The sequence below is a fragment of the Phyllostomus discolor genome, chromosome 3 (genome assembly GCF_004126475.2).
Source record: "Phyllostomus discolor isolate MPI-MPIP mPhyDis1 chromosome 3, mPhyDis1.pri.v3, whole genome shotgun sequence".
Classification (NCBI taxonomy): Eukaryota; Metazoa; Chordata; class Mammalia; order Chiroptera; family Phyllostomidae; genus Phyllostomus; species Phyllostomus discolor.
Window position 1 is genome coordinate 171,647,981 of NC_040905.2, and position 23,606 is coordinate 171,671,586.

At 39.0% G+C, this 23,606-nt stretch overlaps 1 protein-coding gene across 1 annotated transcript in view; it reads left to right on the forward strand.

Moving 5' to 3' along the window:
- Nucleotides 1–23,180, forward strand: part of OSTF1 (osteoclast stimulating factor 1) — a 52,485-nt gene extending 29,305 nt beyond the window's left edge. The window contains exons 3-10 of the mRNA XM_028528119.2: nt 2,005–2,055; nt 5,623–5,686; nt 7,374–7,427; nt 8,862–8,969; nt 9,927–9,976; nt 12,766–12,844; nt 16,154–16,252; nt 22,679–23,180. Coding sequence (XP_028383920.1) covers nt 2,005–2,055; nt 5,623–5,686; nt 7,374–7,427; nt 8,862–8,969; nt 9,927–9,976; nt 12,766–12,844; nt 16,154–16,252; nt 22,679–22,737 — 564 coding nt within the window. The 3' untranslated portion in view covers nt 22,738–23,180. The remainder of the gene's footprint in view (nt 1–2,004; nt 2,056–5,622; nt 5,687–7,373; nt 7,428–8,861; nt 8,970–9,926; nt 9,977–12,765; nt 12,845–16,153; nt 16,253–22,678) is intronic.
- The last annotated feature ends 426 nt before the right edge of the window (nt 23,181–23,606 follow it).

A 23,606-nucleotide genomic window follows, 5' to 3' on the forward strand; every position in this document is an offset into this window, starting at 1 on the left:
CTTAGTGACATTTTCCAAATGTCACTTAGCCAAACCACACAGGCCAAGAACTACTTAAAAGACATTGAGTTTTAACTGTTCTTGGCTTTTATTGCCTTTTTAAAAATTGAGGTGAATTTTTTTTATTACATAAAATTAACCACTTTAAAGTGAACAGTTCAGTGGCATTTAGTACATTCATAGTGTTGTCAGCCATTGCCTCTTGTCTAGTTCCAAAACATTTTCATCACTCCAAAAGGAAACCCTGTACCCATTAAGCACTTAACTTTCCATTCTTCTGGGCTTTTTCTTTTTTCTTTTTTTATGAGAAAGACTAATCACAGGGATTGTGTGTGTGCGCATGCTTTGTTTTTTTTGAGTTACTTGTTTGATACTTTTTCAAAATGTGCCTTTTGCTTCAACGGGTGAATGATCTTATTAAATGAGAAAATGTTGGCAGACTAGACTTTTACAGTTTTAGAAGGAGACGAAAACTGTAGGCAGAGATGACTCCTTAATGTCAACAAAAGTGCTGGTTGAGGAAGATTCATTGTTAGACAGTAAATGGGCAGAGTTAGCTCTTAGCTGGGGTGCAGAATGAGAACGGCTGGGGATGTCTCTAAGGCGAGAAGGACCTCTTCAAGGAAACTTAGAGTCACTCCATAAAAATGCTACCTTTTCACATATATTTGTTTTCCTTACTTCCTTCTGTCCTATTTCATTTTCTCCTCCCATCCCTTACTGTCATCTAGAGGGCAGATAGTTAAATGGCATGGCCAGTGAAGGCTGCCATTACCTGTTATGGGGATGGCCACTGCGTCCAGCTGGGATGCTATGTGTGGTGGTAAGCAAGTCCCCTCTCTGGCCTCTCTGAGAAGGATATGCAATGGGAAATAGTTTGTTTCCCTCATCACTTTGTATATCCATCACATATTGGTGTGTATTACTGACTACATTACTACATTACTGACATCTTAGAGGATAAATACAGAAATTCTTAGAGGGCTTGCTTTTATTTTCCTAAATGCCTATTTCGTATAATATTAAAATGTGTATCATCAAGTCTATGTAGGTTCAACTAATTTTGCATAGCTTGTGCTGTGTGTAAGTCTAGTCTCGTAAATCAAAGTGTAAATGCAACAAATGCTTCAGGAACTTAGCTGTTTTTTACTATCATTAATCATCATTTGCTAATTTTTATATTTGAATTTCTAATGCATCTAAATATTCATGTTTTGTGGTTGTTTAAAACATGATATAGCTGTTATTGTCTTCATTTATATTTGGGGAGATAGTTTAATAATAATATAGGTCAGCTTTGAAACTAAATAAATTACTAGTGCAGAGTCGTATTTACTACCCTAGTCTGTGACCAAGAGAGGAGATAAACAATTGGAAAAAGAAATGGATGAAATAATTTGTTTTACTAGCATAGTTTTTACTTGTGTGGAAGAATAACTATACTTGGAGATACCAAAGCCCCTTATTTAAAAAAATATTTTCCAACTAAAATTATGAAAATAATAAAATTAATAAAATTTGGGGAATCTTCTGTATATAAGTTCATGCATCACTGTGATATTATCTATCCTATGTGAAATTTTGTGCCTTACATTTGTCACTCAATGTGACAACAGAAACATTTCTCAATACTGAAACTTGCTCTGAATAGGCATCATGCTATTTTCTCATAAGGTCATGCTGATAATTGTTATCTACTGATAGAAAAAAGATATTTTAATTAAAGGGCCTGGCTTTATTCAGAGTGTGTCAGACATTTGGCTGGTATGGGCCAGAGCACAGACTGACTGTAATCAACTAATCCCTTTGAGCTGCTTATGGTGTGGACGGTCCGAGTTACTGCTTCATGTTAATAATGTTATATTAAATGATTTACATAATTTAAAAAAACACATTGTGTATAAGGATACTGTACCATTTGAAATCTATATAATTGTCATAATCATTGTATTCTAATTCATTAAATAGCACATGAAGTCAAACTTAAACTTTTTTTTCTTTTAGCCAGATGAATTGTACTTTGAGGAAGGTGATATCATCTACATTACTGACATGGTAAGCCCACCTAAAATTCTGTAATACCATGTATGAGTTGAAGATGTATGAGACTATCTTGTGTAGCCATAACATTGTACATTATTTAATCTGTGTCTATATAAAAATACAGATGCCCAAATCTATTCATTTTAGCATAGTTTGTAATAGCATAAGATTAGAAATAGCCCATTTGTCTGTCAACAAGAAAGTAGATGAATAAACTTTGCTATATTGGAGTATTTTGCAGCCACAAGGAATAAGGACTATCTCTCTATTGTGGAGTAATTTAAGAGAAAAAAAGGCAAGATAAAAAACGTGGGTAACGTGCCTTCACTTATCTAAGAAAGAGTGAGAGGATATACATATACCTGTTTTCTTCAATTTAAAATAAACAGTTAAAGGAGGAATCATAAAATAAAATTTAAAAAGTAGTTTCTTCTGCATGGTGGGGGAAGGGAAATAAGAGTAGAGGGAATATAGATCAAAGATAGACTTTTCAAAAATTATACTTGGAGATCTGACTTTAGAATCATGTGAACTTTTGCATAGTTATACAATTAAATTGGTAAAAAGCAATCCTTGAAAATTAAAAGCAGCATGAATCAAATCAACTTAATTGTACTCCAGCTAATTGGTATAACCACACAGAGAGGAACTATTCCAAGTTATTTTACAACTCAGCAGTTCAACTGAACACCTTTAGTAGAATATAGATGAAAGGCAAAAACAACTGCCAAAAATATTGTAAACTGGTTTTAAGCATGATCTTCTTGGAAATGTGTTGGTATTGCTATTCTGAGATAGCTGCATGTGTATGGTGGAGCGAATGAGTCACTAGGTCAGAGATGTTGAAACCTGGGATTTTCAGCCTGCAAGGAAGGATATACAGATATAAGATAAATTAGGGTAACAGTCTTGTAGCTCTGCATTTGAATTGGATTTATATTTTTTTTCTCTCGCTCTCTTTCCCTTTTTAGATTTTATTTACTTTTTAGAGAGAGGGGAAGGGAGGGAGACAGAGAGGGAGAGAAACATCGATGTGTGAGAGATACATCGATTGTGTTGCCTCTCGCGCATCCCCATCCGGAGACCTGGCCCACAACCCAGGCATGTGCCCTGATTGAGGATTGAACCAGCAACATTTTGGCTCACAGGCTGGTGCTCAATCCACTAAGCCACACCAGCCAGGGCTATATTTTCTCTGAAATGAAATGAAATGAAATGAAAAAATAAATTAAAAAATTAAAATAAAATAAAATAAAATCTCTTGCTGTGTACTTTGAAACACCTAGGAAAAAAATGACCTACCAATAATGTTATGTTATTTCCCATTAAAAGGAACAAAGCTTCTTTGAGAAATGTCTGTACCAAGTCAGGGACAGTTAAGGTACAAGATAATCCTCAAACACCTTAGTTTTAGAAAGCAAGGAAGCTACCAAAGACTACTTAGGGTCACACTGGAAAGACATAGAACTGAATTGAAGAGGCTGCTACTAGCCAAACATAGGACTATATGAGCAATCAATAAGAGCAGCAATTCCCAAGAATTGAAACACATTTACTATGATTAAAGTATTATAAGTTCCTAATGATGTTTCAAAACAAACATTATCAAACACCTTGAGATAGTGTGAGGGAACCAACTTTTTATTCTGACATCTGTTATGGAAAGTAGCATCTATTTTGCCTTTTTGTTTTTGATTTAATCTTTATTGTACTTTGTTCCATTACCATTTAGTCCCCTTATATCCTCTCCCCTAAGCAGTCACCACACTGTTGTCCATGTCCATGAGTCCTTTTTTTTTTGGCTCAGTCTCTTCACCCCCTAACCTCCCCACCACCACTAGCTATCATCTGCTTTCCATCAGTGAGTCTCTGTTTTGCCGGTTTAGTTCAGTTTGTTCATTAGATTCCACATATGACTGAAATCATATGGTATTTGTCTTTCTCTGACTGGCTTATTTTACTCTTGCATAATGTTCTCCAAGTCCATCCATACTATCACAAAGGGTAAAATTTTTTTCTCTTTTATGGCTGAGCAGTATTCAATTGTGTAAATGCCCCATAGTTGTTTTATCCACTTATTGATGGACACTGGGGCTGCTTTCATATCTTGGTGATTGTTAATAGCACTGCAATAAACATGGGGGTGCTTATGTTCTTTTGAATTATTGTTTTGGGTTCCTTCACATAAATCGCCAGAAGTGAGGTTGCTGGGTCAAAAGGCAGATCCATTTTTAATTTTTTGAGGTATCTCCACACTGCTTCCCACAGTGGTTGTACCAATCTGCATTCCCAGCAACAGTATCAAAGGTTCCTTCCACTTTCTTTACATCCTCACCAGCACTTGTTGTTATTTTGCATTTTTTGATGAACTTCATCTCTGGATAATCTGAGAGTTGATGAAGGAGAGTTTTCTCTTTAAAGAAATATTCTAGCTATTTAAATGAAGAAACAATGATAGAATGTCATCTATTTTGCAGCCCTTGTAAAATAATGGATCCAGATAACGCTCATCAGTGGTTACTAATAGTATAAAAAGAGAGAGCACTAGCCATTATGTGTCTTTTGATGGGAGAGATCAGGACCACCTGTGAAATAGTCTTGCCAGAACAATTGAATCTGAGTCTAATTAAGCATCTAGAACTGATCATCTATTTAGAGGCAATACAGAGAACAGAGGAACACATTTTTGCTAATACAGGGATTCAATGGGCAAAATCCAGGCTGTTTGAAACTCTACAAAACAGACAGTTTTTTTCAACAAGTAGTTTGGGAAGGAGTGAAAACAAATGGAGGGGGAACCTGTAGACTAAAAGAGACTTAAGAGGCAAATCAGTCAGTCCTACTGTATGTCCCTTATTTGGGTTCTAGATTGTGGGACAACGGGAAATTCGAGTATTGATCTAGATATTTGGTGATATTAAGGAAAATTTTAATCTGTGATAATGATATTATAATTATGTCTGAAGTAGTCCTTATCTTTCAGAGGTACATGTTGAAATATTTATAGATGAAGTAATATTGTGTCTAGAATTTATTTCAAAATAATCTGAAGGGGAGGGAAGTTGTAGGTGGCAGTATACCTGAAATAATACTGGCCATAAGTAAATAGTTCATGCAGTTGAAAATGGGTACGTATAGGTTCATTACACTGTTCTTTCTACTTTTATACAGGTTTGGATTTTTCTGTAATAAAAAGTTACCCCCAAAATAAAGGTGAAATAAAGATATCTTCAGAAAACAAACAAATCTTGATGCTAACAAAAATTAGACTGGAGAAAAAATGCTATAGTCTACATAAACTAAGTGTAATTTTTTAATTTGTATTATCTCTGTGTGGTTTGTTTGATTGTTAAGGCTCTGTGATGAAGTATATTTGACTTGTTGCAGAGAGATCTGTATTTGTGATTTAGTGATAATGGGAATGAACATCCTAGGTGGGGAGTGAAGGGGCTTGCTCACTGTGACCAGGGCCAATGGACATTTTGGTAGACCAGGTACACTCCTTGAGTACAGTGCTTTTAAAAGCGATTGAATGTAAACTGGAGTTGGTGCCACTTAAGTTAATTCTTCTTTCTGCAGAGTGATACCAATTGGTGGAAAGGCACCTGCAAAGGCAGGACTGGACTAATCCCGAGCAACTATGGTAAGCATGGCTGCTGTGGCTGTACTTGGGCCACACAATGTGCGCTAAAAACCTGTAGGCAAATCAGTCAATCCTATTGTATGAACCTTATTTTATGGTTCTTGAGGGCTTTCTGCTTGCTGCTCTGACTGAGCAATCAGTAGAATCCTTGCCAGTCTAGGACATTTTCTCCTCCATGAGGTACCTGTTAATAAAGTGGTCCTGGACGCGGGGAGTGCTTGAGCCTTGACTCATTGTAGCATTCTTGAAAGAATTCATTCAACTCTTAGAACTTTCATTTATTTATTTATTTTGCTGTTAAACTAAATCTCACTGATTGTTTCTTAGGCCAACCCTTTTTTTTCTGATGAAGTGACCCTGCCTTCTCAATTCATGTTTGGGGCAGTGATGTTCATTAAACGCATGTCAGGGGCAGTTTGGGGAGCTTGAGCACAGAGATGTGGCCCCTGCCATGAACTCACTTGTAGTTGGGGGAGGACAAAACAGGCTTGTCTAGAAATTGGCAGAGTAAAGTAAAAAGAGCGTAGGATCGATAAACAAGGGTCCTGGGTTCTAATCCTTTTTCCTTTACTTCCTAATAACCAGGACCTGCTATCTCCGGGACTGTTCCCTTATCTTTGCAATGAAAATTTGATTTAAATCACTTCCAAATTTTTTTTAGAGATTTTATTTACTTATTTTTAGAGAGAGAAAAGGGTAGGGAGAAAGGGAGAGAAACATCTTTTAAGGTTCCTTTTGACTTGAGCGTTAAATGAATCCTTAGACCAATAGGGCTGGCTGGCGTCAGGCACCCGTTCCAAGGACTGGAAGGGAACTTAGAAAATATCAAGGAGGCACTTTAAAGCTCCTAGTGGAAGAAATGAAGAGCTCAGAGGAGGGATGAAGAGCTGAGGCTTGGGATCCAACACAGGGGCCCCACCTGCCCTGGTTTTAGAGTGCTACCATTCTGGATTAAAAAAAGACTTTGAACATTTTTACATTGCTCTGACCTCTGAAATAGCAAATATACCTCGTTTCTGAGGGTGTAAATGTTCATAGACACTGAGGAAATAAAATGTTCCTCTGTAGCTTTGGATCTCAGATAGCCAAAGGGGTGCCTGGTTACAGTCTCTTATGGAGGGAGGGGCTATGTCCGAAGTCTCAGGTGAACAATAGTCTTGTCACTCGTGCTGACTCTAGGGCACAGTGAACACACCGTCCTTGGAGGCAGGTGGGTATCTCGTTGTTCTTTCTGAATAAAGGAAGCAAAATATTTTCCTTTCACCAGCCCCTCTGCTCCCCCTACTCCACACAAGGGAAACATTTATTTTCAGCCATCTTCATATAGGGCGTTTTTACAGAATGTAAAAATGAGCATCAGATGCTTTCTTTTGTATTTTTGTGACCACATTTGTTTATTAAATAATTGAATAAACTGGTGTGCAGGCCATGGATGTTTGTTTTGTGTATACCTCCAGTTAGTTGCTGTGTTATTGTCACATTGCTTGCTTGGCTTGGGTTCATTGGACATATAATTCAGCTTCTTTCAAAGCAGGAAACATCAGTTTGATTTTCCGCTAATTTTTTTCTACGTTAAGTAAGGGAAGCTGAATTGCAGAAGGCTCTGGAACTGTGGAAGCTGGGGGACTGAGCTGGCTTTAGTGAACCACTCTCAGCGTTGGGTTTGTACTTTTTCTTTTTAATCCAGTGGCCGAGCAGGCAGAATCCATTGACAATCCATTGCATGAAGCTGCAAAAAGAGGTAGGTGTGATTCTTTTCGATTGACATACACAGAACAGTGATACACACCGATTTTAATTACATAGTTTAGGGACTTTTGACGAATGTATGCACTCAGGTAACCAACACCCAGATCAAGATCTAGCTGGAACATTTGTATCATTCCAGAAAACTCCCTTTCCAGTTAACTCCCTGCCTCCCTGCCTCCCCTAGAGGCAATCTCTGTTTTGCCTTCTGTTATCCTAGATGGGTAAGTGTAATTTTAATTTTAAAGTGTCAGTCACAGACACTTTTGAGGACCTTACATACCCGTGCTCCATGGCAAGGTGTGGTCTGTAACTCCAGAGCTCAAGGCCTGGAAAGGGAGAGATGAGAGTAACAGAACAAGATGGTGTGATAGGCACAGCAGTTGAAGTATGATTAAGTTAAACGGGCTATCAAGGCCAGAATGAGGAATAGGAGGCAGCAGGGTGGGGGCTTCTTGGGGGTACAGCATTTAGGAGAGTGTTGATATAATGTGTGTGTGTGGTAGGGGTGGAGTCAGGGTAGGAGGGAGCAACTCCTCTTGTTAGGATACACCTCGTACCTGGGGCTTTACCATATAGATCAGTAGTTCTCCACTGGGGGTAATTCCTCCCTCTATACTGTGGACCATTTGGCTGTGTCTGGAGACATTTTGACTGTCATGATGGGGGCTGCCACTGGCACCTTTTGGGTAGAGCCTAGGGATGTTGCCGAATATACTACAGTGTACAGGACAGCGCGGATACCAAAAGAGTTCTCCAACTGCAAATGTCAGTAGGGCAGCCGTTGAGAAGCCTTGTGTGGGGAGTTTTTATAAGGCCTTAGTGGGCTCTCTCTTACGCTATTATAGATCATTTTGAAATCTGAATATGCAAATGGAAATTATGGGTCTTAGGATTGTGCATAAGAAGAACTATGAAACTGACATTTAAAACATTGTTTTTGTAAATTAGATATTTAGGGCGTTAGAGGATTTTAAATCTGGTTATACTTGAACATATAAGAGTAGCATAGTTGAGTAAGTTTTTAGTGTTTCTCTTCTTGTAAGAACTGAAAGTGCATTTTAAATATGAATATAAGTAGTTTCTGCTTGTCCTTAGGATTGACCCCACCCCCCCCAAGTTTCAGGAATTCACAAAGGAAAACATATATATTTACATCTATTTTTTACAAAGTACAAATACTTTAAGCAGACCCATTTAAGTAACTCTTCCCATTAGCCTACTATTAAAAATTGATGTTAATGCTTTCCATTAGTGGACTGGAAGTCAAAATGTACCATAATAAATGCATTACTGGGCAGGCCTTAATTTCAGACTTGCTGATTAATCTGTTGCAAATTGAAATTTATGCAGGATGAAATTGATTTAAAAGCAAAACCAAAACCAAAATCCTCTTTCTTGTGTTTTTATAAATGTAAAATTTTTTCAGGCAACTTGAGCTGGTTGAGAGAGTGTCTGGAGAACCGAGTCGGTGTTAATGGCTTAGACAAAGCTGGCAGCACTGCCTTATACTGGGCTTGTCACGGGGGCCACAAAGGTATCATGTTTTGTTTGTCACCATAAATGTCTGTGCTACTGAAAACTGTGCTTCACCTAGGGGAATCGGATTTACAGAGATGAAAGAAAGTTGGTTATTCTTTTCAAATCCTTTGGAACATCAGCCAATAGCCTTGCTCCTGGAAGCTTTGTTTATAACACAGTAGGTCAGCCTCCCTATGTGGACTGCTTTGACTTAAAAGGGTAGAAGCTTCCTTTCCTCTCTCAAACATGGCAGAGTTATAGGAAAACAACAGTAATGTAAAAACAAACCCCAATATCTAATCTTACAGAAGAAATGGGGCAGAATGGGGCAGAATCTCCAGCACAGCTTTTCCCGTGATATGCTTTTATGATACACATTTCAAGTTTAGTGCTGTTAGACTAAGGAGAAAGAGCATTTGCTTGAGTTAGGTATTCAGTTGGTGACTGTCTCTGTTATAACCAATAGTAGTAATAGCAAATGGAATTTCTAGATGTATTTCAGACAGGCCAAATTCTACGCCACACTCACTCTCTTTATACCTCTCTCTTCAACACAAAAACGTAATCCAAACAACAATGAGAAACAAAGAACCCAACAAATTAAATGGCATAGTGAAAGGGAAATTTATGATTGTCTCCCAAAAGATACCCATTTTATTTTAGCTAATAAATACCAACTAGTGATATAAATATTAAGTATCATAGCAAATGTAGAAATATTTCTATAATGGATGTCATATGAAAATGCAAAGCCAAACAATTTGGAAAAAAATTTCCTTAAATAATTAGGAAGTCCTTAAGACTTCCTTTAAAGTCTTAAGTCTTCAATTTAGATACATTTTTAAAGTTTTACTGCAAGGATTTTCTTGAAGATTCATCTAAAAAATTCTCTTCTTTAAACTTATTATGCTTAGTTTTGTGAGACTTTTACTTCTCATTGTTAAAAAGTTATTTTTTTCTATTTGAATTTCAGATATAGTAGAAATGCTATTTACTCAACCAAACATTGAACTGAACCAGCAGGTAAGATTGTTTACAGGAAAGTCATTTAACACTCCTGCCTTGTTCTCCTTGTACAGCACATGAGCATGAGAAACCATGTTGTAGTGTCTTGAACCGGCCTTTTCCAGTTTATTATCTCATAAACTTTTAATCAAAATACTATAAGTACATAGTTAAAAAAATTATTATTGTACTAAAGTTCAAATTGTATAAAGCCCAAAATGTGTACCACATTCCTCCTTGTATATCACTTTTGGCTTTTAGCTTTTTCTTACCTTCATCTTACTAAGGAAAAGACTTATGGAGCTGTCTCAGAATTTGTCATTTCCATATGCATTTTGGCGTCATATTGGGAAGGTGAGGGTTTAAGTTAGTCAACTGCCAAACTCGCCTCTCCTAGCGTCCCAGCACCGCGGCACCTAACCTTTCTTCTGGTGGTCCTTCCAACATATTGTATCACCGTTCTTAGTTACGTTACTGTATATTGCTTACATTATTATGGCTATTTAAATATTATTCCCTGTTTATGTAACTGTTTTTATACTTACTCTCCTTTTTTTGGTATCTCACAAACACTTCTATGCTGTTTTATACTCTTTTGGTACGCTTTTTGATAATGTGTAAGCTGCTTTCTTCTCTCTCCCGGAATCACACTGTTAGAAGCCATCCATCCTCATTCTCGAATCTGAGCGACTTGGGCTCTGATGCCCTTTGCTGTCTTCACAGGAAGTCCTTCACCTGTTTCCTGTGTTGTGCCTTCACTTTCCTGGATCCCGTGTGTTCCATTTGTTGAAGGCCATCTTTAAGAAGATTCCTGAGAAAGGGGAGCTTGGCATTGATTATTTGGTTGACAGAATTATAGGTTGAAAATGCTTTTCCTCAGTCGCAGGAATGCCTCTATGGTGTCCTCCTGTCTGGGGTTGCCTGTGAGAGGTTCGATTCCATTTGGATTCCCATTCCTTCGTGTGTGATTTGCTTTTTTTCCTTGGTTGGAGTCTAACTTTGGTGTTCTAAAATTTCACAGTGTGGGTCTTTCCCCAGTAATGGTGCTGCATTATTTTTAGCCTGGAGAAATATCTTGTATTATTTCTCTTATGGTCAGTTTTCTGACTCTTTTCTTTGTTCTTTGGTTCTGAATATCCATCAATAGTTATATTGGACTTTTATGCTGAACCTCCAGTTTTTTCAGTTTCTGAGACTTTCCTTGTTTTGTCTTCATGTTTTATTTTGGTCATGTTTTTAATGGTCCAGAGCTCTTTATAAGTTTTCTATTGCTATGTATCAAATTATCACAAACATAGCAGCCTAAAACAGTACCTTTACCATATACTTTCTGTAGAACCCACAGATGGGTTCTCTTCTCAGATCTCACAGGCTGGAATCAAAGTATTGGCTGCAGTGGGGTTCTTGTATGGAGCTCACATCCAGTTCCAGGCTCATTCAGGTTGCCAGGGGAATCAAGTTTCTTGTGTTGGTAGTAATGTGGCCCTCAGCCTCCAGAGACCACTGTTCTTCATGGATAGTTCACAGCATGACTATTTGTTTCTTTCTCAAGGCCAGCAGGTTGTGCCTGGCACTATACCATACCTTTTTTTGGGAAAGGGCACACCTGATTAGGTCAGGCCCACCCAGTATACTCTCTCTTTTGATGAACTCAGGATCGACTGATTAGATATTTAATTATGGGAATGATATTTTGTTATATTCACAGGACTTGCCCACACTCAAGGGGAGGGGATTATACTGGGTGTGTGCCAGGGAGCAGGAGTCTTGGGGGCCATCTTAGAATTCTCACCCCAAGCTCTTTCTTTAATCCAATTGCTGTTTTAAATAGCATCTTTTTCTTGTTTCATTGTTCAGTACCATCTTCTATCTCTGATGTTAATCACAGCTTTTTAAAACATTTTCTGCTGTTCACAGTACTGTATCTTTTTCCTCAGAGATTCATTTATTTTATTTGTTTTGGCTTTTCCTCGAATACAGGAGACTTTCCTCAAATACCTAGTGTCTTTGTTTATCCTTCATGTTTAGGTGAAATTGGAAGCTCTGTGTGCTGGTGGGGCTTGCTGGCTGGTGGGTTTCTCTATAGGGTGAAGTCCCGGTGTTTTGCTGGGTTGTCCCCAGACACCAGTATGAATGCTCACTTCCTCCGTGGCATGTGGGGCTGTTCGGCTTCCTGCCCCTGCCTGGGGTGCATGCTCGACTGTGCACGTTGGGGCGGGAGGCCATACTGCTGGGAGAGCAGGCTTGCCGCTCAGTCGTTAGGTTTTTCACCTACCCTCCGGTTTTATTTCCTGGCCTCATTGCCACCTTTTCTTGTCCCTAGTGTTTATGAGCTTGGAAACTATCTGGTTAATTTCTTGACAGGGTAATTCTAGCACCTGTACTGGCTCACCTGGCAGCAAGGAGAGCGGCAGGTGATCTGGGGCTCTGAGGTTACTCCTTATAAACACTTTCACACGGTAGCCTTGTTTTCACCCCCACGCCTCATTCCTGCCCCAGTGCCTCCAGGCATCTCCAGTTCCTAATTCACGCCAGGCATCTGAGGGGAATCTGCTTGCTTCCTCCTGGTGTCTTCCTCTGCGAGTGCCTGCACTTCACTTGGGGTTTGGTGGTTTCCATTCCTCCATCCCAGTCTCTCTCCCAGCGTCACTCACCTCCCATCTCTCTAGTCTCCTTTCAGTCTTGGGAATTGTATGTGAAGATAACTTTCTTATTATTTGAGGTTTACTACTGTAAGCCTCAACTCCTGTGTGTTTTCAGTCCACACTCTAATTTTAAAATGATACTCTCTCCTTTCATCACCATAGAACAAGTTGGGAGACACAGCTTTGCATGCTGCCGCGTGGAAGGGTTATGCAGATATTGTCGAGTTGCTTCTGGCAAAAGGTAAAGTGTGCTGCGTTTATCTGGTCTTTGCTTATCCTGAAAAATAGACTACACCGGATTATATCATTTGAAAGAATAGGAAGAATGAGAGGCTCCTTAGGCTTCTTATTTTAAAACTGGGACTTTTAACCTCTACTCTGCATCACAGAGTTTTATGATAAGATGGAATTATTGAGGTGATTTGTGTAAGTTTTTAGTTTTAAATTAAAACTGTGGTAAGCTTTAAAATTACATATATTAATTTTAGTAAGAACTACTGAACATTTCTGTGGGGTTAAAGGACCTTAGAATGCATGTTTTGTGGTGTGTGTGTACGTGCATGGGTGTGTGCGTGCATGAACAGACCAAGTGGGTCTTCTGTCTGTCTGCTCTGAGAAAGCTGTGTGGGTCAAGTTTCTGTAGTCCCTGTTCTCACAGGAAAGTCACGGTAGGTAAGGAAAATTTCTGTGGCTGTGGTGTCCTGCTCTGAGCTGAGCAGCTGTTAGACGTACAGAGAATGGGAGAAGATCCCTTGATTCTCTGTTTTCACACAAGTCAGAGGGAACTCGGAAATTATGGACTGACTGTTCATTCATCCATTCATCCCACAAATATTAATTAACCCTTGCAGAGACCAGGCATGTCATCCTGCACCACACCCCGGTCCAGAAGGCTATAAATGCTTGAGCTCCCAGGGCACATGTATATGGATGCACTATCATTAGGACTCCTTGGAGCAATGTTGGGATATAGGAGAGGAAATGTTTTAGTTTTAAAGTATGTTGATGATGTAAACTCTAGGCCTAAAAGATGGGACACCACTTCTGTGCCCTGCCCTGTCCCCAAAAGGTTGTGCTGAGAGCTGTGCCATCTGCTCTGGTCACCACTGGCTCATGTGCTCTTGAGCCCTTGAGATAAGGCTAGTGTCCATTGGGGTGTGCTGTAAGTGTAAAATGCACTGCAGATTTAGAAGAATTAATAAGAAAATGTAAAATATCTCAAATCATTTTTATAATGGTGACATGATGAAGTGAGAACATTTCAGATATACTAGGTAAAATAAAACAAATTATTTAAATGAATTTTACTTTTGGAAAATGTGGCCACTGGAAAATGGAAAATTACATATGTGGCTCATGCTGTATTTCTATTGGGCAGCGCTGGGTGAGAAGGACACAGGAAACGGCTGTTTCTTTTCAGCACTGCTGTCTCTGAAGGTTTCCTGTCCTGACAGAAAGCATGTATGAGTTCCAAACTATAATTTAATGTAAGAAATGATTAGTTGCAGAACTATCAACCCTCAGGATTTTTTTTTAAATCCTTACCTGAGGATATGTTTATTGATTTGAGAGAGAGAGAGATTGAGAGAGGAGAGAGAGAGACATCAATGTGAGAAACATCGACTGGTCGAGAGAGAGAGAGAGAGAGACAGACAGACAGACAGACAGACAGACATTAGTGTGAGAGAGAAACATCCATTGGTTACCTCCCATATGTTCCTCTACTGGAAGTCGAACCTGCAGCCTTCTGATGTATGAGATGATGATCCATGCAACTGAGCCACCCAGCCGGGGAAACCCTCAGGATTTTTGCCTGTAGGGAAGAAGGTTTTTTATCACTGCAGAAGGTTTATTTACCCTGCAGATAGATCTAATTCTGCTCAGAAACAGATTTTCACATATCATCTCCATATTCCTAATTAAACATACTGTTTGATTTCTGGACTTAATATTTTTGTGCCTTTAAGTTTTAAGACATTTGTTTTTTGTTTGTTGAAGAAGACGTGGTTGCAAAGAAAATGGCACTTTCATACATCGTGGCAGAAAGTATAAATTGGTGAAGCCTTCTTGGAAAGTGGTCTAACAGTAGCTGGCAGAATTAAAAATGTACATATTCTTACATTTCAACATCCCTCCTAGGAAACTCCCCTTCAGAAATATATAAACAAAGATGTTTGCCAGGGGGTTCATGGCAGCATTGTTTGTGATAATAAAAAGTAGGAACAACAGCCTAAGTGCCCTTCAATAGGGCAGTGATTAAATAAAATTTGGAGCATCCACAACATGGGATACTTATAAACATTTAAATAGATTGAGTTATAAGTATGCATACTACTAAGAAATCAGTAGCATTATAAATTGTTATGTTAAAAAAATCTTGGGGGTCAAAAGGTAGAAACTTTCAGTTATAAAATAAGTCACGGGCATGTCATGGACAGCATGATGACTATATGTAGCACTGTATTGCATATCCAAAAGTTGCCAAGAGAGTAGATCTTAAAAATTCTCATCACATACAAATATTTTTTTTGGTAACTGTATGATGAAGGATGTTAACTAGACTTACTGTGGTGATCATTTCACAATATAAATAAATAGAATCATATTATATACTTGAAACTAATTGTACATGTCAACTATACATATATTAAAAAGTGAAATTACAGACCAATACCTGTGGTATGATTTTGTGTGTATGTACATACATGTCTGAGAATGCATTCATGCACCCAGAGGACATAACTGATGCCCACGTCTGGGGAATGGCTACTTCTGGAGAAGGCAGAAAATGGGGAAGGACGGAGTTGTTGGGAGATGAAATGGGACATGGTTTTATCCAGCATACTTCCATATTTTTGAATCTTTAATGATGATTCATGAATTATGATATAATCTTTAATACAATAAAGGCAAGGAAAAAAGTGTGTGGAAGATGGGCTACAGGAATTATGCATTGATTGCCTCTGGGTTTTATGATGTTGCTATTCTGCCAGTTTACATGGCAGTATACTTATAGATAGAAAATATTAATCCCCTCAAGCTCAACCTACATGGTCTTTTCCAAAGACCTTCTTGAACATAAGAAGCAAAGGGTGTATTGAATTTAATCTCCAAACACTCATGCCAAGGCACATTGACTATTGGGGTCCACCTGATTTAGGGTTTACCATAGAGATGGTGAATTCCTCACTGAAACACTCATGTGAAATTCTGCAGGGACTAGGAGGGAAAGGCTGTATTTTGATTGTGCGTAATTCTCACAGTTGCAGCAACAAGCTCCCTGATTAAAGATGACAAATACAGTATTACTGTTTTTAAAACATTTTTAGTTATTTTTTTATTAAATGTATCTAGTTGACTTTGGCTAATAAGAACATATAGTTCATTATTACTGGTTTGAGAGAGTTTTTCTGCTTTCAAAAAGCTACTTCTGGGGCAGAAAAGATCTCCAGTTAGTTTTGCCAAAAGTGATCAGTTCTGATGGAAAAGAATACTGGCTGCTACTGTAGTCTTCAGAAACATCTAATTTACTTTTCTTGTGTTGGGGAAGGTGCTAGAACAGACTTACGGAACAATGAGAACAAGCTGGCCCTGGACATGGCTACCAATGCTGCCTGTGCAACTCTCCTGAAGAAGAAGCAGGGAACAGGTACTTGGTTTTAGCCCCTCGTTCTCTTGTTGCACCGTCCTAACTAAGATTTATCTACTTAGTATTGGGAATATAATTTTCTTGGTAAACTCTTCAGGTGATTCTGAAGTTAGATTTTATATCCTTGACCTAAGGCAGAACCTCTGACCCAGCAGGATACCCTCATGCAAACAAATTTGAAAAAACAAATTAAATATACTGATTGTTGTATATTTCTTTGTTTCTTACTGCCAAATTCTAATCACCTTGCTTTCCATTACCTCTTTTCAGATATGTTTTTATGAGTGGAGAGACTTAAATGTTTTTACCTAAAGCACTCAACAACCCCATGATTATATTTTGTTTCTATTTTAAATGGGGGTATCAGTAAACTATAACCAGGATCATCCTAGACTTTGTAAACATTTTGGCATTTATTGTGTATATCATGGCCCTGTGTACAGTTTTGAAAGATGAAGTTTGGGTGTACATTCTTAAAGAAAAAATAGCTAGTGATGTAGGAGAATAGGTTTGAAAAAAAAAAAAGGTTCGTGCGGTTGTTTTGTGGGGGTGTTAAAAAAAAGTGTTAAACACGATTGCAATCATCCCTGATTCTATTCTGAGACCAGATGTTGATGTGACCTCTCGGCATATAGCTTACTGAATGTGTCTCCCCAGAACAATTCTAATGTGGCAATTCCTGAAACATGCTGGGAGGGTGTGCCTTGTCATGAGAAAAAGCAATGTTATACTGTCCCATGCATATGCCATTCCTCAAAGGAGCAACAAAATAAAGTCAGTCCCCTGGTTTCCTGTTCCAGTCAAAAATTTCAGTCTCCTCTTCATAGGTCACCAAGGGGGCTTCTCAGAATTCTCTTCCTTACTTATCATCACCACATTCCTGTCATAACCCTCCTCATGAATCTATTGTACCTTTTTGTCCTTTATTCCAGGTGTGTGTTTATTCTACATTCTTATGTCTTTTAACTTTAGATATATAATGCAAACTACTAAGCAGTTTGCGATTCTTTAATTATTTAAGCCATTAGTGGTCACTGGCAGAGCAAGTCTTTAAAGTAATTACTCCTGCGTAGATGAAATAGGTTCTACTGAGTGAGTGAGAAAGTGTTTACCAACTGAGTGGTGCTACCCAGGTACATTTTTATTGAGCTATGTCTGCAGCCCTGTGCGAGAGACATGCTTGAGGTGGATCTCCGAATCCTTGCTGCCTTGGTTGGGTCAGGAAGTAGGACCCTGGCTTAATGTCCTTTCTCCACCACGGACTTCCTGTTGCTCTGTGGGTTATCAGAATCTCATTCACAGTACGAGCTTGATCTTGACAGGCAAAGAAGATACTAAACCTACTTACCCCCTAGAGAGCTGCACCAGAAACCTCAGCATGAGCAGCAGGATTGGGGAGAGGCAAGTGGCAAAGTCTTCTCTTTATCCCTTGCCTCTTTGCAGTCCTTGTAGAACAGGGCTAGAAGGGGTGTGCTCTTCTTTTCTGTGCTCTCCAAGAACCTTTAGTCTGCCTTCCTAAATATGTACTGATTGGATAAGGGATTCATTAAGGAGGTAATTTTGAGGAATGGCAGGCACACAGAACCAAGAAATAAATTTTCACATTTCAATGTTCACTTTACCTTTTTTCTTTTCTTTCTTCTTTTTAAGTATATTTTATTGATTATGCTATTACAGTTGTCCCATTGTTTTCTCCCCTTTATTCCCCTCCACCCTGCACCCCACCCTCCCACCAGCGTCTTCTTTTTCCTAGTTAAGTCCCCTTAACATTTCATACGGTAAGGGCTTGGTGATGATGAACTCCTTTAACTTGACCTTATCTGGGAAGCACTTTAACTGCCCTTCCATTCTAAATGATAGCTTTGCTGGATAGAGTAAACTTGGATGTAGGTCCTTGCCTTTCATGACTTTGCTTCTTTCTAGTCACTTCTTGCCAGCCCCTTCATGCCTGCAAGGTTTCTTTTGAGAAATCAGCTGATAGCCTTATGGGAACTCATTTGTAGGTAATGGTCTCCTTTTCTCCAGCTGCTTTTAAGATTTTCTCCTTATCTTTAATCTTGGCTAATGTAATTGTGATGTGCTTTGGTATGTGCTTTCTTTTGTCCAAGTTCTTTGGGACTCTCTGACCTTCCTGGACTTCTTGGAAGTCTATTTCCTTTACCAGACTGGGGAAGTTCTTCTTCATTATTTTTTCAAATAAGTTTTCAATGTCTTGCTCTTCCTCTTCTCTCCCTGGTACCCCCATGATTTGGATGTTGGAACGTTTAAAGTTGTCTGAGAGGTTCCTAAGCCTCTCCTCATTTTTTTGAATTCTTGTTTCTTTCATTTTGTTTTGGTCAAATATTTATTTCTTCTTTCTGCTCCGGACCATTGATTTGAGCCCTGGTTTCCTTCCCTTCACGGTTGGTTCCCTGTACATTTTCCCTTATTTCACTTAGCATAGCCTTCTTTTTTTCATCTAATTTGCAACCAAATTCAACCAATTCTGTGAGCATCCTGATTACCAGTGTTTTGAACTGTGCATCTGATAGGTTGGCTGTTTCTTCATCACTTAGTAGTATTTTTGCTGGAGCTTTGATCTGTTCTTTCATTTGGGCCATATTTCTTTGTCTCGACTCACCTGTTACATAGTATGGGGTGTATTCTTAGGTATTCACCAGGGTGGGGCCACCCACCTCAATGCGTTGTGGTGCTGTATGTGGGGGAGGGGTCAGAAAGAGAAGAATGCTACTTGCTTAGCTTTCAGTCACTTCCCCTCCTTCCCCCAAGCAAATTGGGCCCTTCTGGTACTTATTCCTGGGTGGGTTGGCTTGTTTACATCCTAGGACCCTGTGGGTTTCTCCAGTGAACTCTCCTGTGAGGCTGGGAGTTTTTCCCTCCACTGCAACCCTCCATAGGTTTTTACATCCAGAGGTTTTGAGGCTTTATTTCCCCATGCTGGAACCCTGGGCTGTGTGGTCTGTCTCACTCTCCAGTTGTTCCTTCCAGTTTATCCACTTGCAAATGTGGGATCACCAGCCACTGCCTTGCCTGCCTGGTCCTCCAGCTACTGCCTTGCCAAACAACCTCTCCACCCCAGATGCTATCTCTGGCCTTCCTACTGGTCTGAATGAATGTTTCTTCTTTAACTCCTTGGTTATTGGACTTCCATATGTTTCGATTTTCCGGCAGTTCTGGTTGGTTTCTGTTTTTAAGTTTGTCGTCATTCTTCTTTTGGTTGTGCAAGGAGGTAAAGTATATCTACCTAAGCCTCCATCTTGGCTGGCATGTTACCTTTTTTTTTCTTGCTTCATTTCTCCAATCATCCGGTTAAAAAGTTTTGATGTATATTTTGATCCTAGTTGGAATGACAGTTTGAATATTGAACTAATTGCCAGCATGAGCTCTAAGCTAGAAAAGGTATATTCTGATATTGTTGTCTACTTTTAAAAGTACATCTTGGATTTTTAAAAAAGATTTATTATTTATTTTATTTTTAGACAATGGGGAGGGAGGGAGAAAGCAAGGAAAAGAAACATCAATGTGTGGTTTCCTCTCACACACCCCCTCTGGGGGGCGTGGGGGGCCACAATCCAGGCAGGCATGTGCCCTGACTGGGAATCGAACCAGAGACCCTTTGGTTTGCAGGCCAGTACTTAATCCACTGAGCCACACCAGCCAGGGCCACATCTTGGATTTTTTATAGGGACAAAATAATTGACTTGTTTTAGTTACCATGAAGGGTAACTTTAGGATATAGAGGTGGGGTGAGGGTCATATTTGTACATTAAGTACATAAATCCTAAGTGTACAGCTAAGTGATGACTTTTTTTACTCTGCGTACACTTACTTGCTACAACTCTGATCAAAATAAAAATAATTTCCCATACTCCAGAAGCTGCTCTTAGCATCCTTACTTCTTTCACCATAGATCAGCTTTGCCTCTTCTTGGACTTGATGTGAAAGGAATCAAGCAGTATTTACTTTTTTGTGTCTAACTTCTTCCCTTTAACATTATTTCTATGACATTTAGCCATATTACTGTGTTTGTTCCTCCACCATTTATTTATTTATTGTTTGTCTCTATGTCTGGCTCTCTGAAGTGCTGATCCTTGCTTTGGAACACATTAAGTCCAGTGCAGTGAGACTGAGGACAAACGGAAGTGAGGTAGGGGAGGCTGGGGAGTGCTGCTAGGTGATACGTTATCTTGTTGGTCATGCTCCAAGATAGGCGATGAAGAGAGATGCAGCTCATGACTCAGCATTTGTCCATACAAGAAGTTTCTAGACAAACTGTGCCTCGGAGCAGTCTGTTACAGGAAGGAAGGAAAAGAATCATTTGCCCGGCTCATTTCTGTCTTGTGAGTTCCATTCAGTCAGAGTTCGCACCATGGCCAGTCATCTTTCTGTTGGCAGCAGGAGAAATGAGGTTGTGACGAAGTGCAGAAGGAACCACTGAAGGACAGAGAATATCTCAAAGGCTGCAAAATACAGGATTATTGTAGCAAAGCAGAAGGGGGAAGAACTTTGCTGTTTCTCTTTTTGCCTTTAGCTTAAAAAGCTGCTTTTCCCAAGTTGGCAGCCAGTACTGAAGTTTGTGGGTATGCACGGGATAGAACAAAGTATATTTCTCCCAGGTCTCCAGAACTCTCGTAAGGAGAATGGAGAGGAACATAATGAATCTTGAGTCTTCTAATAGCTGGGAGGTGAAATCATTGAGGCTGACCTCTGTTCTGCTAACAGCACTTGTTCTTCTCTGCCTTTCCCTCTCTCACAGAAAATAAATTAGTTTCTATCCCCCGTCTGACTCTCCCTTGTCCCTCCCTTTTTCTCAATAATCATTTTCTTAAACATGTAAAAATTCTTTAAAAAGTTCCAATATCAAGCCCTGGCTGGCGTAGCTTAGTGGATTGAGCTCGGGCTGGGAACCAAAGTGTCTCAGGTTCGATTCCCAGTCAGGGTACATTCCTGGGTTGCAGGCCATAACCCCCAGCAACCACACATTGATGTTTCTCTCTCTCTCTCTCTCTCTCTCTCTCTCTCTCTCTCTCTCTCTCTCTCCCCCTCCCTTCCCTCCCTAAAAATAAATAAATAAAATCTTTTAAAAAAAAGTTCCAATATTATTAACATACCAAAAATTAATGTCCTTAATATTATCGTGTCATTTTCCAAATTTGCCATTTTTCTTATACCTGTTTGTTTATTCTTTGCTTACTTATTTATCTGTTTATTTACTTATACTTTGTGTAATTCAGGGTGCAAATTAGGTAATTGATAGGTATATCTCTTAGGTTTTTTTTTTAAAAATAAATTATTGTTTCCTTTCCCTTTCCTCTTCCCCCATTTTTAGCTTTGTAATTTATTCATTAAAGAGACTGGGTCAGTTTACCTGCGTGTCTCCACCGGGGACCAACAGATTCCCTGTGGTGTGTGCTGAAATACTTGGTGTGTTTTAATCCCTTATAATGAGTACCTTTATTGATACCTTTGGCCAGTGGAGGTCTTTCAGGTTGGATCCTGAACCATTTCAGTGTGATGCTGTCTTCGGCAGAAGCCTTGCTTTGTGGCACGGCAAGTGGTTCCTGGTGCACTTTCACATTTTCTGTCCCAGACTTCAAATTAGTCAAATCTCCAACGAGCTGTGGGGATGTAGTACTTAGAGACCATGATCAGGGTGCTACACCATGTATTTATTAAGCTCTGACATGTTTACATGTGCATTTCAGTTCCCCCCCCTGAAATTATACCTAGTGTAACCTGTTGCTGTAGAAATTTGACCAGACAATTGAGTAGGTGAATAGTTGAAGGTCTGATGTCTCCCTTTGGAACCCTGTTCAAGGTTGATTTTACATTTGATGAGATGCAGTGTTTTCTATTTCAAAACTTGCCTTTATTTATTTTTTATTTCAATCTTTTGCTTCTGAGTATACTTTATCAATGTTTTTTCAATAATGAAACTTAAACTTCTGTATTTTCATTTTCTTTCTTTTCCTTCTTACCCCTCAGTAGTTGTTTTTCTCCCCAGTGACCTTGCCTTCCTTCAGGTAAGGCTACAGGCTGTGGACTGACTGAAGCCACTTGGGCGCTGGCGTTGGGAGAGGGGGTTGGCAACACAGTTGTCAGAGGGGCGGGGCTCCCGGTGTGCTCCATGTTGGACAGGGTGCATTTTGTATGAGACAGAGCGATGGCTCCTCAGTCCCTCATGCTCTACCTTTCTGCATGTCCAAGGAACATGCAGTCAGATGTGTTTGTCAGCCTCTGAGGTGGCAGAATCTAAACAGTTAGGCTGAAAAGCAAAAGTTCAGAAAGACCCTGGGCAAAGTACAACCTCTAGGTCTGAAGGAAGATGACAATTTGTTGAATTGTTAGGAGCTTTGAAAGTGAAAAGAAAATCCAAGCAATTTTTAATTTCTCTCCTTTGCTTTCTCCCTCTGTTGTGTTGTTTAGATGGTGTTCGAACATTAAGCAATGCTGAAGATTATCTTGATGAAGAAGACTCAGATTAATTCCCTTCCGAAGCTTGAAGAGCTAAAACGTCTGTTGCTTTTGCCATTCCAAAACCTTGTCTTTGCCAGAAGAGTGTTGGTAACAGTTTTTTTAAAAGTCTGTATGAACATGGCAGTATTGCACTGTTTGAGTAGAACATGTAAATGAATAGTTCTCACCTTTGGTTTGCCAATAAGTGACTGGATACTTTGCTGTGTAAAGTACATTTTTGTTCACCAGAGTAGAACAAGAAGATTATTGCTATTTATCAAGTTAAAGGAATTTTAAGAATTTATTCTTTAAAAAAATTAGGATTTTTTTTTAGGTAAAATTCTTTACCTCAAGGATTGAGATGTTTTGGGTGGATTTTTCAAGGGGGGAGATGATTATTATAATAATAAACCAAAAGATAATAGGAAATTGTCAGTTATTCTGACAGAAATAAACATTTTAAGAGACTTTATTCCTTCTGTCTGTTTTTCTGGTATTACTCTTGGCTGGTAAATAAATAAAGCTTTTTATATTTGGGTAAAGACTGATTTTATATTTTAAAAAATTATCTTTATTAGCATGGAAGAGTTATAATAGCCAAATCTCTGTTCACCTTTCTATATCTGCTTTGATTAAAGTCAAGACAATAATCACCAAAAAGATACATTTCTAATAAAATATGTAACTTTAATAATTATGAGACTTTCAGTTTTGTCTCCAAGGTTATACTTAGTATGAAGAAACCTAGCTGCTCATTACAGTTTGCTTAAGGTTTGGAAGGTTAAAAATGATTGCCCTGGCCAGGTGCTCAGTTGGTTAAAGTGTTGCCCTTACATGCCAGGGTTGTGGGTTTGATCTCTAGTCAAGGCACAAATAAGAAGCAACCAATGACCGCAGA